The 19,186-nt window shown below is 50.5% G+C and overlaps 1 protein-coding gene across 1 annotated transcript; it reads left to right on the plus strand.

Moving 5' to 3' along the window:
• The first annotated feature begins 10,944 nt into the window (after nt 1-10,944).
• Nucleotides 10,945-11,895, plus strand: LOC142302824 (olfactory receptor 11A1-like). Its single transcript, XM_075343933.1, has one exon. It carries the CDS (start codon nt 10,945-10,947, stop codon nt 11,893-11,895), a length of 951 nt encoding a protein of 316 aa, XP_075200048.1.
• Nucleotides 11,896-19,186: the final 7,291 nt, after the last annotated feature.

Here is a 19,186-nt window from a genome sequence, read left to right on the forward strand (position 1 = left end):
CGATATCTATAGAATGGAGGAATTGTCGGCAGACGTCTCTGGACATGGAGACAAGTTCTGTACAACTTGGAGTGAGTGGATGTCTTTCCATGAATCCACTGATTTTCACAAGCTATTTTAATGGACCCAAAATAGGGTGGCAAAGTGACATTTATACATATAGGAAGGTCTTGAGAGAAAGGAGGGGGCTCCGACCCGTCTCGGGTCCGCAGGTTCCCCAAACGAATGACCTCCTTTCCTCCCCCTCTTCCCCCCCTCTTACCCCCTCCACTTTGATTTCTCTTCTATCTCTCTAGTATATTTCTCGCTGTTCTCCGTTCATTCTTTTTCTTTGTCTTTTTGTAGTCATAAATCTCTTTGATGGTTACTAATAGTATAATATTCCATAAGGTATTTTGTCCTAGTGACCCAAGACGACCAAATATAGTTGTTCTCGGCTACATTCCTAACTTTGCTTGAATTCTTACAAATGAGGTCACGGGGATTCTTTGTGAGGTCCGGAATAGACAGAGGGAGATGTGTCTTGGCACACAAAAGGACATAACTCAACAGTTTGTGACATTTTTTGTATTGAAAATTTGAAAATTGTAAATGTTTCAATATAAGTTCATGGTGATTATTGTAATTTTTGAAATATACCTAATAAAAATAGATTGAACATATATATATTTTGCCTTAAAGCGGGAGTCTAGAGACACTTCTTTGGGTGAGGTAGCTCTGACTCTTTAAGAAAAGGGAACGAGCACTTCTAAAAGCCCTATTGTGCAAGCGTGGGCCTCGTGAGCTAGAGGACAGGCCAGGCAGTGTGGAGGAGGAAAAGGCAGCATGGGAACGTTGGTACCTCTGACATATGGGGTGCGGGGGTGCCGACAGGAGAACAGAGGAGACTCAGGGACTGTGAGACCACTCGGATGCTGCAGAAGCACAGAAGGTTAGCAGGGAAGAGTGTCAGCACTACTGGGCTGTCATATCGTTGGTGTTAGGATCGTTGGCGTAGGCGCTATATTCTCCCAGTAGTTCACAGTCTTGTCTAAATGTTGTGAAGCAAACTTTAAATGCTCTTTAACCTGCTTTTTGTTTAGCAATGGAGTCTTGCATGGTGAGTGTGCATACAGGAGCGTGCATACAGGAGCGTGCATACAGGAGCGTGCATACAGGAGCGTGCATACAGGAGCGTGCATACAGGCCATGGAGGGGGAGTGCATTACTTATTGTTTTCTGAGAAACAATTGTATCTGCTGATTCCTGGTCTTTCTGTAGCTCTTCACAGGTGTCCATGGCTCTGAGACAACTCTTCTCTTATTTTCACTTTTCTATCTGAAATCTTGAAAGAAGCATCTGGTTGTGGCCGCTTTATGGTGAAATGATGTTCTTTCCAGTTCCTGATTATAGCCCCAACAGTGCTCACTGGATCCTTCAGTAGTTTATAAATTCTTCTGTAACCGATGTAACTAGTATGTTTCGCAACAATAAGGTTATGAAGTTCTTGGGACAGCTCACTGGTTTTACCCAATATAAGATGTTTCTTGTGATAATGAGACACCTTCTTATAGGCCATCAGTTGATCCAGCTGATAATATTTTTCACTAAGTGGCAAGAATTACTTTCCAAATACTGAAATATATTTAGAAAATTTGTGACATGTTCCATAAAAAAATTGAACAAAACCTCATCCAGCGACATCAGTGAAAAAAATAATAAAAAGTTATGGCTGCTGAAAAAAGGGGTACGCATCGGGGAAAAAGCATGGATTGTCATTCGTTCTATTGGCCAATATTTTGTAGCAGACTTTACTATTATTGCTGATCAGGGATGTGTTGGTCTCTCGCTGCCGTCTTTCCCTTTAGAAGTCGAGAGATAATTAATAGATGCAGCAAATAGAAAAAACCTCTAACGAGCCTCCTGACAATAATGAGGCCGGTGGAGGCTCCCCGGAGAGCCTCACGTCAGGATATTTAATGGCTTAATCTGGGTAATTATTAAATCTCACATATCTTGGCACAATCATCACAGATCTCAGCAGGTAACATAATGCAGGGGCTACAGATCCGCCAGTCAGATATCATCCATAGTGTGTGACCGATGTCCCTCCATCCAGACGTGGATGGATCTGACCACGGCTCCAATGCAGCCGCTTCCGGCACAAGGGGAGGTGGAAAGCCCAGATATCATTCACACTCCGGCACCAGGACGTGTGATGAATCTGTGCTGTGTGGATCTATAGTGAGGCTCCTACAGAAATCTACACACCCCTATAGAATGTAATATGGAGGTTGGGATATCTGAGCCACCGATTACTGCTCACAGGTAACATCCCCCAATAATACCGGGGTCAGGAGAGGGATCACTGGGATATATCAAGAACCACATCCTATTGGTGGTAGTATCACTTACATGGGGGCACTGTAAATATCACTGTTATTATGGGGGCACTGTGTGACTTTTATAGAGGTGCTGTGGATGTTCCTCTTATGGGGTATGATATTTGGTCTCTATAGGCGATCTGCTACTTGTTCTCATACAAGTGCATCTCAATGAATTTGAATATCATCAAAAAGTTAATTTATTTCAGTAATTCAATACAAAAAGGAAACACATTATATAGAGTCATTACACACAGAGGGATCTATTCCTATATATTATATAGAGTTATTACACACAGAGGGATCTATTCCTATATATTATATAGAGTCATTACACACAGAGGGATCTATTCCTATATATTATATAGAGTTATTACACACAGAGGGATCTATTCCTATATATTATATAGAGTCATTACACACAGAGGGATCTATTCCTATATATTATATAGAGTCATTACACACAGAGGGATCTATTCCTATATATTATATAGAGTCATTACACACAGAGTGATCTATTCCTATATATTATATAGAGCCATTACACACAGAGAGATCTATTCCTATATATTATATAGAGTCATTACACACAGAGTGATCTATTCCTATATATTATATAGACTCATTACACACAGTGATCTATTCCTATATATTATATAGAGTCATTACACACAGAGGGATCTATTCCTATATATTATATAGAGTCATTACACACAGTGATCTATTCCTATATATTATATAGAGTCATTATACACAGAGTGATCTATTCCTATATATTATATAGAGTCATTACACACAGTGATCTATTCCTATATATTATATAGAGTCATTATACACAGAGGGATCTATTCCTATATATTATATAGAGTCATTATACAATGAGGGATCTATTCCTATATATTATATATTGTTACGGGGGCTGCCTGATTATGAAAAACAAAGGAATATCAGACAGTCAGGGTCCACCGTGCAAAGTCTCTGCTACAGTGTATGGCAGAGGATATGTTAAAGTGTGAGGAAAAGTATATAAGTGTGCCGCTGTAAATAGTCGTAGCACAAGTGCAGAGTGCAATACCTCTGTTAAACTCACAGAGGAATATAATTAGGAAATAAAGCAATTCCTCCCTTACATGGAGGGTGTGTGGAATGGTCTCTGTTAATGGTCACAGAGACAAAAGCAGTGAGTGTGAAATGGCACCTACCTAGGTCCGTTCCTCTAGCGGTGCCAGGAGACGGACAGCAGCGTAAGCCGCACAAAGCTCCTACCTGCGTTCGCTCCACTAGTGTGCGAGGACACGATCCGCTAGATATGGCACCTGCCTAGGTCCGCTCTTCTAGTGGTGCAAAAGAGACGGACAGCAGCGTAAGCCGCACAAAGCTCCTACCTCTGTTCGCTCCCCTAGTGTGCGAGGATACGAACAACTGCCAGACGCAGTATAAGGAACGTTACCCTAGCGGCAACGTCCACCTACGAGTAGAATCACAAGGCCCAGCCGGACCATGTGCCTCAGGCACCTGCCTATGTCCGTTCCACTAAAAGGTAAGGATACGGACAGCAGCCGAAGCTGTAAGGTATAAGAACGCTACCCTGCCGGTAGCGCTCACCTAACATAGACAGAGAGATGCCTAGAGGGACGTGCACAGGGCATCTACCCTCATGCATGAACCAAGAGGACTGAGCGCCGGGCGGCGTGCGTCAGGGTCTTATATAGACTCTGTGCCTCATCCAAGATGGAGGACACCAGAGCCAATCCGCTGCCAGAATGACAGCAATGACGTCACGCTGGCCTATCACCGAGCAAAGCGTCACAAGCACATGACCAGCGACCAATCGGCATAGAAGGTGTCAGAGACATGTGACCACGTATCACAAGCACATGACCAGCGGCCAATCAGCTTAGAAGGTGTCAGAGACATGTGACCTCGTGTCAGCGATGATGTCAGCCGCACATGTGCAATGGCTCCAAAATAGGACTTAGTCTCCAGCGCTTGCACATGTGCAGTAGCAAGAAATCCGAACATAGTCTCCAGGGCCACAGAAACCGTAACAATATATAGTCATTACACACAGAGGGATCTATTCCTATATATTATATAGAGTCATTACACACAGAGGGATCTATTCCTATATATTATATAGAGTCATTACACACAGAGTGATCTATTCCTATATATTATATAGAGTCATTACACACAGAGGGATCTATTCCTATATATTATATAGAGTCATTAAACACAGAGGGATCTATTCCTATATATTATATAGAGTCATTACACACAGGGGGATCTATTCCTATATATTATATAGAGTCATTACACACAGAGGGATCTATTCCTATATATTATATATAGTCATTACACACAGAGGGATCTATTCCTATATATTATATAGAGTCATTACACACAGAGGGATCTATTCCTATATATTATATAGAGTCATTACACACAGAGGGATCTATTCCTATATATTATATAGAGTCATTACACACAGAGGGATCTATTCCTATATATTATATAGAGTCATTACACACAGAGGGATCTATTCCTATATATTATATAGAGTCATTACACACAGAGGGATCTATTCATATATATTATATACAGTAATTACACACAGAGGGGTCTATTCCTATATATTATATAGTCATTACACACAGAGGGATCTATTCCTATATATTATATAGTCATTACACACTGAGGGATCTATTCCTATATATTATATAGAGTCATTACACACAGAGGGATTTATTCCTATATATTATATAGAGTCATTACACACTGAGGGATCTATTCCTATATATTATATAGAGTCATTACACACAGATGGATCTATTCCCATATATTATATAGTCATTACACACAGAGGGATCTATTCCTATATATTATATAGAGTCATTACACACAGAGGGATCTATATCTATATATTATATAGAGTAATTACACACAGAGGGATCTATTCCTATATATTATATAGAGTCATTACACACAGAGGGATCTATTCCTGTATATTATATAGTCATTACACACAGAGGGATCTATTCCTAAATATTATATAGCGTCACTACAAACAGAGGGATCTATTCCTATATATTATATAGAGTCATTACACACAGAGGGATCTATTCCTATATATTATATAGAGTCGTTACACACAGAGGGATCTATTTTAATATATTATACAGAGTCATTACACACAGAGGGATTTATTCCTATATATTACATAGAGTCATTACACACAGAGGGATCAATTTCACGTGTTTATTTCTAGTCATGTTGATGATTATGGCTTACACTCAATTAAAACCAAAAAGAAGCGTTTACAATGGTCTCTTAGTTTAGTTCGGTAGACTACACAATCATGGGGAAGACTGCTGACTTGACAGATGTCGAGAAGGCAGTCACTGACACACGTCACAAGGAGGGTAAGCCACAAAGGGTCATTAGTAAAGTAGCTGGCTGTTCACAGAGTGCTGTATCCAAGCATATTAATGGAGTGTTGAGTGGAAGGTAAAAGTGTGGTAGAAAAAGGTGCACAAGCAACCGGGATAACCGCAGCCTTGATAGGATTGTTAAGAAAAGGCCATTCAAAAATGTGGGGGAGATTCACAAGGAGTGGACGCTGCTGGAGTCAGAGCTTCAAGAGCCACCACACACAGACGTGTCCAGGACATGGGCTACAAGTGTCGCATTCCTTGTGTCAAGCCATTCTTGTCCAATAGACAATTCCAGAAGCATCTTACCTGGGCCAAGGAGAAAAAGACCTGGACTGTTCTCATTGGTCCAAGGTCTTGTTTTCAGATGAAAGTAAGTTTTGCATTTCATTTGGAAATTGCGGTCCCAGAGTCTGGAGGAAGAGTGGAGGCCACAGTCCAAGCTGCTGAAGTGTAGTGTGAAGTCTCCACAATCAGTGATGGTTTGGCATGTCATCTGCTGGTGTAGGGCCATTGTGTTCTATCAAGACCAAACTCAGCGCAGCTGTCTACCAGGAGATTTTACAGCACTTCATGATTCCATCTGCCGACAAGCTTTATGGAGATGGAAATGTCATTTTCCAGCAGGACTTGGCCCCTGTCCACACTGCCAAAAGTACCAATACCTGGTTTACTAACCACAGTATCAAGGTGCTTGATTGGCAGCAAACTCGCCTGACCTAAACCCCATAGAGAATCTATGAGAGACACCAGAGCCAACAATGCAGACGAGCTGAAGGCGGCTATCAAAGCAACCTGGGCTTCCATAACACCTCAGCAGTGCCACAGGCTGCTCACCTCCATGCCACATTGCCGCATTGATGCACTAATTCATGCAAAAGGAGCCGACCAAGTATTGAGGCATTTACTGTACAGACTGTTCAGGAGGCGCCAACATTTCTGAGTGTAACATCATTTTTTTAGTTGCTCTTATATAATATTCTAATTTTCTGAGATAATGACTTTTGGGTTTTCATTGGCAGTAACCCATAATCATCAACATTAACAGAAAAAAAGCATAAGAAATAGATCCCTCTGTGTGTAATGACTCTATATAATATATAGGAATAGATCCCTCTGTGTGTAATGACTCTATATAATATATAGGAATAGATCCCTCTGTGTGTAATGACTCTATATAATATATAGGACTATATCCTCCTGTGTGTAATGACTCTATATAATATATAGGAATAGATCCCTCTGTGCGTAATGACTCTAAATAATATATAGGAATAGATGCCTCTGTGCGTACTGACTCTATATAAATATATAGGCATAGATCCCTCTGTGTGTTTTGACTCTAAATAATATATAGGAATAGATCCCTCTGTGTGTAGTGACTCTATATAATATATAGGAATAGATCCCTCTGTGTATAATGACTCTATATAATATATATGGAGTAGATTCCTCTGGGTGTAATGACTCTATATAATATATAGGAATAGATCCCTCTGTGTGTAATGACTCTATATAATATATAGGAATATATCCCACTGTTTGTAATGACTCTATATAATAAATAGGAATAGATCCCTCTGTGTGTAGTGACTCTATATAATATATAGGAATAGATCCTTCTGTGTGTAATGACTATATAATATATAGGAATAAATCTCTCTGTGTGTAATGACTCTATATAATATATAGGAATATATCCCTCTGTGTGTAATGACTCTATATAATATATAGGAATAGATCCCTCTGTGTGTAGTGACTCTATATAATATATAGGAATAGATCCCTCTGTGTGTAGTGACTCTATATAATATATAGGAATAGATCCCTCTTTGTGTAATGACTCTATATAATATATAGGAAGAGATCCCTCTGTGTGTAATTGTGACGCCCTGGACAAGCCAGGGGTCACAGGTAACTACACCACCACACCCTACACCCCGGTTAGGTACATCTAAGCTAGACCCAAAAATCCTTGTTGCCTTCCTCCAGGGGCTGATGTTCACACCAGGGGGTGGGCCAGGCGGTTGGTCCCGCACACCGAGGAGTTCACAGTCCTGGAGGCGGGAAAAGGGAGCAGATTAGTTTTGACAGCGAAAGTGTGAGGAGCTAAGTGGTAGTGGAGCGACTAACTGACAGCGTCCGGGTGTGTGGCCCGGACAGAGACAGCAAGGTTAGCAGACGGCGGTGACCGTCTGCAGGAGTGGCCTATTGGAGTTGCCGTAAGGACCGTGGACGGGCGGTGGCCCGGCGGTACCGGACCGGTACACAAGGAGAAGCCAGCACCATTGGCAGGGGCCTTTCAGACCCCGGTAAGGCTTGGAGTCACCGTGAATTTGCCAAATCCGTCAGTGAATGGGACCTCCCGGGTTTCCAAACAACTAAGTCCCGATTGAAGGCAACAGTCCAACCGAGTGAGAGGGACACCGCCACCGCCAAGGCATCAGTTCCTCAGGCCCATCGCCTGCGGGCAAAAAGGGGCTCCTCCGGCCCATATCCAAGCCGGGGAGCGGGTTGCCGGTGGGAACCCATTGGAACCAACATCAGTACTCAGGTGCAGGGAAAGGACAGTCACCGTTAACCTACCGGGGAAAAGCATCAGCAGCCGTCCGTGGGACCCGTCTTTCCAGCCGTGTGTTTTACCGAGAACTGTGTCATCGTCTCAGGCTGAGTGAGTACCACCGTGCCGTGCGGCACAGCGCTGCCCCCGCGACCCTGCACCTCGCCAGGCCCCTGCAACTCGCCTGCCAGCATCCATCCTTACCCCATCACTGGGCCCCGGGACAACCAACCCCTACCCACGGAGGGGAGTACTAACAACTCAGCTGCTCCCTGTCACCGCTCCCGGGATCCCCATACAGAGCAGCGGTGGTGTCACCAAAATCACCACAACCGTGGGTGGCGTCACGGACAACAAATCCCCACAATCAACCCCCTTTTCACTCACGGGCGAGGAGCGCCGCTCGAGTCCCCGGGATCCGGCACACCGCTCGAGCCACCACCGAGCAGCAGCAGCAGCCAGACCCGAGCAGTGGGAGAGCGCAGCGTCCCCTCCTCCGCCCGCGACAACTTGGCGTCACGAGCAGGATCCTACCGCTCTGCCGTTGGGTAGAGGTGCGCCTTGTTACCGCCGGAGGTGTCCGGCCGAAAAATTTCAGAAGCCGCCATCTTTGGCGTGAAAAGTTCCCGTTCGAGCGTCTCCTCGAGTAGTGGAGGCGCGAAGGCCAAAACCCCGCCCCGAGAGAGGAGGAGCCGGAAAGAGGCTAAGGGGGACGAAATGGCGGCTGGCTGCATGTGAGCGCGGCTATAAAAGCAGGGACGCCAGGACCCTGCGTCCATCTTGTTCCTGGGAGAGGCCGCCAGCAAGATGTTTATGCCGTCCCGAAGCACCGTGGCCCCCACGCCTGGAACAGCGGCGTGGGTGGAAATCCGGACCGCTCAGCTCTACCAGAGGCTGCAGGTCAAGATGCAGCTCCTCTTGGAGGAGTGGGAGACCGACATGACGGAGGTCATAGCGACCGTGCGGAGACGCGAGTAGGAAGCTGCGGAAGGGAGGGTGAGTGACCCACGCCCCGATGCCCTTAAAGGGCCGGTCATCGCGGCTGCGGGACCCGGTCTAAACCCTCTCACCCTGCTGCCTCCCTCGCCACCCGTCCTGGAAGCCGTGACCCCGCCACTAGGCCCGCTGCCACCGCAACCGGTAGCGATACCCCGCATGCCCGCCCCGGCGGGCCGACCTGTAGCCGGAGCCCGTAGCCGACCGGAAGTGCTGCCGTGGAAAGCCCCGAAGCCCGAACCGGAGGCGCCGCCCGAGAAATCCCCTGAGCCGGAGCCGATGGACCGCTCCGTAAAGAAGGCCCAGCCGCGGAAAGCCCCTGTGCCCATCCCCCACGCCTCGGTCCCCGCGGGACCTTCTGCCCAGATCACCAGCAGTGGGCAGTGTCCAAAAGGTCTCGTGGGGCCCGACCCGTGCGCCGGAGCTCGCAGCAGCCCCGTACTGGGACAGGGAGCCGGTACCGTTGGGCCCAGAAATTGAAGAAAGGGAGAGGAAGAAGGCGGAGTTGGTGGCCCGTGCAATCCGGGAGGAGAGTCTGAGGCAAGCGACTTTCCGTGTCCGGGGCCCCCTGTATGTGTTACGTCCGGGTGGTGGAAACACTGGACCGTACACCGGTTTCCCTTGAGGAGGCAGCCAGGCCGGTCACCCCGCCAGAGGGTCTTGATGCACGGCAGCCGAAGCACTATTTGGTAGCCAGACAGTCCGTAGGGGAGTTGGAAAGGTGGATGTTGCTGAACACACGGAGTTCTGGACGGTAGTCCGGGTGACGAGGCTCAGGGTCCAAGGCCGGGTTGAAGGGTAAGGCGGGATCCGGAACCTGCTGAGCGATGGGACGGGTCACCCAACGGAGCCAGGGACTGGAGACTGGCGGAGCTGCAGAGGTGGTGGAACATCCGCCGAAGTCACCGTCAGGGTACTGGAATGGACGTGGTTCGGAGCGGCTGGCGTGGCAGGACAGGCTCTGCGAGACAGATCCCCATACAGAGCAGCGGTGGTGTCACCAAAATCACCACAACCGTGGGTGGCGTCACGGACAATAAATCCCCACAATCAACCCCCTTTTCACTCACGGGCGAGGAGTGCCGCTCGAGTCCCCGGGATCTGGCACACCGCTCGAGCCACCACCGAGCAGCAGCAGCAGCCGGACCCGAGCAGTGGGAGAGCGCAGGAATAGATCGCTCTGTGTGTAATGACTCTATATAATGTGTTTCCCTTTTTGTATTGAATTACTGAAATACATTGTCTTTTTGATGATATTCTGATTTATTGAGTTGCACTTGTGTATGTTCAGCGCAGTGTTTCCTGTAATTATTCACTTTCACTGCGCACAATTCTCTCACACGCGACTAAAATTAGTCATTGCAATGAAGCCATCTTCTATAAATCTCACACAGGAGTTTTCTTTCTGGTCTCCTCTGTTGTGGGTGGCAGGCGTCTTTGTGCTGGGTCTCCTGTTCTTGCCTGAGCAGTGAGGGAGAGGCTCCTGCTGCAGGCAGGAGGAGGGACAATGGAAGATTCCTGACCAGTACATCCAGTTTTGGGGCAGTTTTTATTTCTTTGACCTCATAGTCTCTGATGTTTTGTCCTGCAGGGAATGGACAAGAGAAATCATTCAACCATCACAGAATTTTTCCTATTGGGCTTTGGAAATCTCCACAACTTCCGGATTTTAGTTTTCACTCTGTTTTTGGTGGTCCACATCATGGCTTTGACTGCCAATCTCCTGGTGATTGTCCTGGTGGGGGTCACCCACAGCCTCCACTCTCCAATGTACGTCTTCCTCAGCCAGTTGTCCTTGTCAGAGATCATGTTCACCAGTAACATTGTGCCCAATATGTTATGGCTGATCCTGGTGGGAGGAGGAGAGGTATCGGTGGCCCGGTGTCTCTCTCAGTTCTACTTATTGGGCGTCCCGACCATCGCCCAGTGCTTGTTGCTGGCAGCCATGTCCTTCGATCGACATGTGGCCATCTGCAGACCATTACACTACACCATCATTATGACCCTCACCCATCAGCTGCAGATGGTCACCTCCTGCTGGTTCTTGGGTTTCACAATGTCCTCTGTTGTATACATTTCCCTAAGAAAATTGGACTTCTGCAGCGGCAACGTCATCAATCACTTCTACTGTGATATCGCTCCGCTCCTAAGACTGTCCTGCTCCAGTACGTCTTCAGTAGACGTTGCCACCGCTGTGGTGGCCTTTCCCATCGTTTTGTCACCATTCACGTTTATTGTGATCTCCTACGTTTCAATAATTCGGGCCATCCTGAAGATTCCATCCACCACCGGGCGACATAAGGCCTTCTCCACCTGCAGCTCCCATCTGATCATCGTCTGCACGTACTATGGGACGCTGTCATCGATCTATATATTTCCACCAAGAGATAATTCCATAAATCTGAACAAAGGTCTGTCTGTTCTCTACACGCTGGTGACTCCATTGTTCAACCCTTTAATCTATTGCTTAAGAAACCAGGATATCAGAGGCGCCATTCTTAAATATATTCAAGATTTGAGGCCATGGAAATTAATAGAAAATTAGGGAGATGAGTCCAAAAGGTATAAACTCAAATTATAGGATAAATTTCCATACCCATTGGCTAGATAACGCATTATAGAATTAGAAACCTCAATATATCTAACCCCAACGCCCCGTATATAATAGTCCTATTCTATCAGAAGTAGAGGATAACTCTATGGTATCGAGATAGACCTAGAGGTGAAAATTGGTATCAGTGAAGCAATGCAAGTGTGGCGCCCTGGACAAGCCAGGGGCCACAGATAGCAACACACACACACCCCCACACAGTTTCACAGCAGACATCCCCAGTGAAACTTGATTCCTTTCCTCGGGCCCAGACTGACACACCAGGTGGGCGGAGTCAGGAGATGGAGACGTCCACCCAGGAGTTAGCTGGCCTGAGGCAGGAAACAAGCCCAGTCAAGTTCAGGCGGAGGAGGAGAGAGGAGGTCTGCAGAGAGGCAGACGCAGACTGGGGCCTAGGATTGGAGCCTAGGGCCCTCGTGCAGCAGAGAGTCAGGCAGACGGTAGTGGCCGTCTGCAGGGAGCCGGGGAGACAGTTGGTGGAACCTTAGGTAGCCGGGGCTGGGCGGTGGCCCACTGGTACTGAATCGGGGAGCCAGCTGGAAGCCGGAGTGCAGGAGGAGTGTACGGAAGGTGCAGGAAAGGACTTACGCCACCAAACTGGGTCAGGGGAGAAACAACAACCGCAGCCGTCTGTGGGCACCCGTCCATCCAGCCGAGTGTTTTACTAAGAACTGTGTCCTGATTTCTGGCTGAGTGAGTACCACCGTGCCGTGCGGCACAGCGCTGCCCCTGCGACCCTGCACCTCACCAGGCCCCGCACCCGGCCTGCCATCCACTCCTACCCCATCACCGGGCCTCGGGACAACTAACCCCCTACCCACGGAGGGGAGAAATAACAACAAAGCTGCTCCCTGTCACCGCTCCCGGGATCCCCATACAGAGCAGCGGTGGTGTCCACACAATCACCACAACCGTGGGTGGCGTCACGGACAATCTCCCTTACCAAATCCCCTTTTACTGTGGAGCCTGGGATCACAGACCGGGTCACGCTACCGTGATACCCACAGGAGTGACCCCATGGCCCGGATCTGAGTACCCCCTGGTCCCCGGGCGACACATTTGGCGTCACGAACAGGATCCTACTGCTCTGCCGATTGGTAGAGGTGCGCCTTGTTACCGCCGGAGGTGTCCGGCTGAAAGTTTTGCAAAGCCGCCATCTTGGGCGCGAAAAATTTCCCGCTCGAGCGTCTTCCCTGAGCAGGAAAGGCGCGAAAGTGGAGCCCCGCCCCCTGAAGAAGGAAGTGCTAAAAAGAAGCTAAGGGGGACGGGATGGCGTCCGGCCGCATGTGAACCGCGGCTGTGGAAGCAGGGACGCCAGGACTCTGCCAGTGTTTGGTTCCTGGAACACCGCTGCACGAGATGTCCCGTCCGTCCGGCACCACTGAAACCTCGGTGCCTGTGCCCGCGGCCAACGCCCCGACCGACCCGTTACCCCTGTCACCGGTAGCGGAGCTCGCAGCGTCTGCGAGGGAGGGCCCAGACCTGGGGTCCCCAGGTCTTACCATCGTCACTGCCCTGCCACCGGTCCCGGCTTCCATCCCGGCCGCGACGGAGAGGACGACGGCTCCGGCAATCCGCCCGGCCGCAACAGCAGCGAAGCACCCATCCCGTTAACTATCTGGGCAGCCTGGTTCTGGACTTGGGTCAAGGGGTGCTGCCCATTTCTTAGGGGCAGCATCAGGGCCAGGTTGTTTGGGTGGGTGACTGAAGGACCCGTTACGTTGCCATTATTAAAAGTGTTAATTGTTGTTGCAACGTTAAAGTAATGTGCATCCCGTTGTGGGAAGATTGAAAAAGCTTGTGTTTAATGTTTTAATCTTTTGCAGTTTAAAAAAAAAAAGAAAAATAAAACCGGTGATGGACGGGCAGCCCGAGGACGGTCTGCATTTTGCTAAGGGGGAATGTGGCGCCCTGGACAAGCCAGGGGCCACAGATAGCAACACACACACACCCCCACCAGTTTCACAGCAGACATCCCCAGTGAAACTTGATTCCTTTCCTCGGGCCCAGACTGACACACCAGGTGGGCGGAGTCAGGAGATGGAGACGCCCACCCAGGAGTTAGCTGGCCTGAGGCAGGAAACAAGCCCAGTCAGGTTCAGGCGGAGGAGGAGAGAGGAGGTCTGCAGAGAGGCAGACGCAGACTGGGGCCTAGGATTGGAGCCTAGGGCCCTCGTGCAGCAGAGAGTCAGGCAGACGGTAGTGGCCGTCTGCAGGGAGCCGGGGAGACAGTTGGTGGAAACGTAGGTAGCCGGGGCTGGGCGGTGGCCCACCGGTACTGAATCGGGGAGACAGCTGGAAGCCGGAGCGCAGGAGGAGTGTACGGAAGGTGCAGGAAAGGACTTACACCAAACTGGGTCAGGGGAGAAACAACAACCGCAGCCGTCTGTGGGCTCCCATCCATCCAGACGAGTGTTTTACTAAGAACTGTGTCCTGATTTCTGGCTGAGTGAGTACCACCGTGCCGTGCGGCACAGCGCTGCCCCTGCGACCCTGCACCTCACCAGGCCCCGCACCCGGCCTGCCATCCACTCCTACCCCATCACCAGGCCCCTGGACAACTAACCCCCTACCCACGGAGGGGAGAAATAACAACAAAGCTGCTCCCTGTCACCGCTCCCGGGATCCCCATACAGAGCAGCGGTGGTGTCCACACAATCACCACAACCGTGGGTGGCGTCACGGACAATCTCCCTTACCAAATCCCCTTTTACTGTGGAGCCTGGGATCACAGACCGGGTCACGCTACCGTGATACCCACAGAAGTGACCCCGTGGCCCGGATCTGAGTACCCCCTGGTCCCCAGGCGACACACAAGTCAACCTTGATCCAACGATCACTAGTAATGGGCGGGCACTACCATGCTCGGGTGCTCAATACTAGTAACTAGTGATGAGTGGGCACTACCATGCTCAGGTGCTCAGTGCTCGTAACTAGTGATGAGCGGGCACTACCATACTTGGGTGCTCAATACTCGTAACTAGTGATGAGTGAGCACTACCATGCTCGGGTGCTCATGTCACGGGCGGGGAGGACGCCGCTGCTGTGCTCTCACTAACGCTCGGGTCCGGCGCTGCTGCTGCTCGGTGGCTCGAGCGGTGGGCCGGAACCGGGGACTCGAGCGGCGCTCCTCGCCCGTGAGTGAAAGGGATGGTTGGTTTGGGGGATTTAGTCCCTGACGCCACCTACGGGTCGTGGTGAAGATGAGCACCACCGCTACTGGTGACGGGGATCCCGGGAGCGATGGTAGGGAGCAGCTGGGATGTTGTTTTCCTCCTGCGTGGGTAGGGGTCGGTGGTCCCGGGGCCCGATGATGTGACGGGGAGGCAGGGTTGGTGAGGTGCAGGGTTGCAGGGACAGCGCGGCGCCGGATGGCACGGGTGTACTCACTCAGTAAGAAATGTACAAAGTCCTCGGTAAACTAAACGGCTGGATGGATGGGTCACGCAGCCGGCTGCAGTGTCTCTCCCCGGACAGGTGATGGCGGCTGTCTTTCCCTGCACCTTGATGTTCTCCTTCTGACTACTATGGATCCCCAACGGTAGTCCGCTCCCCGGTGTATGGGTACCGGAGGAGCCCGTTTGCCCGCAGGCGCTGGCCCTTGGGTCTCTAGCCTTAGGCGGTAGCTGTATACCCTCATGGTGTGGGCAGTTGCCTTCAATCGGGACTTTTGCGTGCAACACGGACTGCCACCTCCATCGGGGACGGTGATCTGGGTGGGGTTGTATGGGCGGTCAGCAAAGGCGATGGGTTGGGCCCTGCTGGGGCCAGGGGTAGACCGGATCCTTCAGCCGCAGCGGCCGGTCCTCTAGGCACACAAGGGTGTGGGTCTCTCACCAGCTCCTCTAGCATGGTCTCTATTTCATGCGCCCGCACGACCAGCTCCTCCATCTCAGCGGTCCAGCGATCTAACAGGTTCCGTACTTGGACCCGGTTACGGCAGCACAACAGCATCACTTGGGTGTTCAGCCAAGCCGCCGTCCCGGGGGCAGGCTCCAGAGATTCGGGCCTCTGATGGTGCGGACATGTTGCAAGCTGCTTCCAGGAACCGATTATGTTTGCAGAGTCCTGGCGTCCCCACTTTTATAGCTTCGGCTACATCAGGCAGACACACTCTCACGCCTCCTTGGTTCTCTTCAGCACTTCCCTTTGTTGGGGGCGGGGCTTCGCTTTCGTGCCTTCCCTGCTCGGAGAAGATGTTCGAGCGGGAGATTCACGCCAAGATTGCGGCGCTTCAAAATGTTTCGGCTCGACACCGCCGGCGGCGATCACAAGGCGCACTTCTACTGGTAAGTAGATGGGTTCAATCCTGTTCGTGACGCCAAGTTGTCTCGGGCGGGGAGGACGCCGTCGCTGCTGCGCTCACTAACGCTCGGGTCCGGCACTCGGGTGCTGCTCGAGCGGTGGGCCGGATCCTGGGACTCGAGCGGCACGTCTCGCCCGTAAGTGAAAAGGGGTAGTTTGTTTGGGGATTTAAGTCAGTGACGCCACCCACGGGTCGTGGTGAAGATAGGGATCACCGCTGCTGCTGATGGGGATCCCGGGAGCGATGGTAAGGAGCAGCTGGGATGTTGTTTTCCCCCTCCGTGGGTAGGTGGTCCCGGTGATGTAGTGACGAGGAGGCAGGGTTGGTGAGGTGCAGGGTTGCAGGGACAGCGTGGCGCGGTGACGGATGGCACGGGTGTACTCACTCAGCAAGAAATGTACAAAGTCCTCGGTAAACCAAAACGGCTGGATGGACGGGTCCCGCAGCCGGCTGCAGTGTTTCTCCCCGGACAGGTGATGGCGGCTGTCTTTCCCTGCACCTTGATGTTCTCTTTCTGACTACTATGGATTCCCAACAGTAGTCCGCTCCCCGGTGTATGGGTACCGGTGCCAGGAGCCAGTTTGCCCGCAGGCGCTGGCCCTTGGGTCTCTAGCCTGAGGCGGTAGCTGTATACCCTCACGGTGTGGGCTGTTGCCTTCAATCGAGACTTTTGCTGTTGTGAAACCCCTGGGGCTCCAGTCACATTCGGATCTGACTATTGTTGGCGGCTCCAAGCCTGGTTGGGCTCCGATGGCCCTGCCTGTGTGTGCTGGCTTCACTTCGCTCCCCGGTCGGTACAGGCGGGCCGTCGCCCATCCCCAGTCCTACGGTTCCGCGTTGCTCCACCACTCCTGCAGACGGCCACCACCGTCTGCCAACCTTGCTGTCAGTGCCTGGGCCACAAACCCAGACACCCAAGTGCTTGCTCCTCTCATTTCAAACTCCAACACTCAACTGTCACTTTTCCCGCCTCCAGGGCTGTGAACTCCTCGGTGGGTGGTGCCAACTGCTTGGCTCCACCCCACCTGGTGTGGACATCAGACACTGGAGGGAGGCAACAAGGGTTTTGTGTTTGGCTGGTGTCCCTGTCTAATTGGGGGGGGGGGGGGGGTCTGTTGTGTGTTATCTGTGACGACCTGGCTAGTCCAGGGCGCCACACTCATGTGATGCCCCTGGACTATTCAGGTCGTAACAGGGTATTGCACAATCTTTCTCTCCCCATGCAGGATTCAACCCCCCCATGGTTCTGGGTCTCCATTCTGCAGTACTGCCTCCACCAGAAAATAAACTCCTAGATACACTTTGCACCACACCTGTGGTTAGCTTAAGCTGGAATAGGGCTGCCCACCTAGGGGTCAGGCAGGGATGTGGGAGGTGATAAGTCAGTTGAGTGGTAGCCCTCGAGCTGTGAGGAGCTCAGAGGAAGCTGGCAGTTGGAGCTCCCAGGGGTGAAGCAGACTAGGTTGCAGACTGGTCTGGACCTAGAAGAGTCGAACCCCCTGTCGCAGGGGATTGAGGCTAGGTGCCTGGTACCTGTCTTGGAGGACGGTCAGCAGCCTGGTCCTATCACCGGTCCAGGTTCCGAAGGCACGATGGAGTACAGGGACGCTAGGAGCTTCAGGTGACCTGGCAATTAACCTGCGGAGGACAGGGCCTCTGGACTTCCCACGAAGCTCAGGAATCAGGGGCACTAGGCAACGAGGGGCATAGGGCGTTCTAAACAAGCATCCCAAGCGTGAGCACCTTAGAGCAGGCTCCTTCACTTAGCCATAGTGGGAAGCAGGGCCTGGAAAGCTCCAAGCTGATGGGCCACAAAAGGACACTTTAAAACTAATGTGCCAGGAGGCAGGTTATGGACCACAAGGCAGTGCTGCAGGGAACAGGACCCGGACGAGTTCCCCCTAGAGGGCAGCGGCAGTCAGACTTTGTTTACCACGTTGTCAGAGTCTGCTTTATTTCTGAGTGAGTACCTGATTAACTCCTGCAACCAGCGAGCCTGCGCTCCCCCTGCACCCATCTCACCATCCAGAGTCCCGGGGCATTCCCCTACCTGTGGAGGGTAATGTCATCTTGCTGCCCCACTCCATCACCCCGGGTACTCTCAACGGCAGTACTCCCAATTACTATACACCACGGGTGGCGTCACGAACTATATCTCCCCTGTAAATACCCCCTTTTCCATGAGTGTGGCCCCTAGCCCCCTGATCCAGAGACCCTCGAGCCATGAGTAATCACCCCCACGAATCCGAGCGGGTCGACCGGTGCAGGGACGGCACTCAGTACTTGTAACTAGTGATGAGCGAGCACTACCATGCTCGGGTGCTTGGGTCTTAATAGTTGGAAGCTCGGATGGGTGTGTTTTGGGGAGTATGAAAGTCAATGGGGGACTCAAGCAATTTTCCAAGAAATCTTATGGAAAAATGTTTGACTCCCATTATACTTGGAAAGGCGAGTCGCGCCCATCCAAGCATCCAACTGCTAGTTACAATTACTGCATTATCACAGTCTTGTGTGCTCATTAGCCAACGTCAAGGCGTATCTTTTTGTTGGGTCTCTACCTGAAAAAGCCTACACTGATTTGGTCAGGTAGGTGCCTACTAATAGGAAAAGAAAAAAAAAAAAAAAAAAAAAAATATAAAAGGTGGTAGGAAGGAGTGCTCAGTCAGAAGGCATAACCTTATAATCTAAAATTACTGACGTTGGCTCTTGCGGTTCCGCTGCGTTCGGCTCCTGTGTGCTGTCTGGCTGCTATTAACACACGTAGATTTATCTATGTGCATACACTTTAAGACAGTGGGCCAGATCAATGCGTGTGATAAGTTTGTCAATTTACAGATCTTGATATACCGTATTTCATTTTATAAGATGCACTGGATTATAAGACGCACCTCAAATTTAGAGGAGGAATATAGGAGAAAA

Source organism: Anomaloglossus baeobatrachus, chromosome 4, assembly GCF_048569485.1.
Source record: "Anomaloglossus baeobatrachus isolate aAnoBae1 chromosome 4, aAnoBae1.hap1, whole genome shotgun sequence".
NCBI classification, from domain to species: Eukaryota; Metazoa; Chordata; class Amphibia; order Anura; family Aromobatidae; genus Anomaloglossus; species Anomaloglossus baeobatrachus.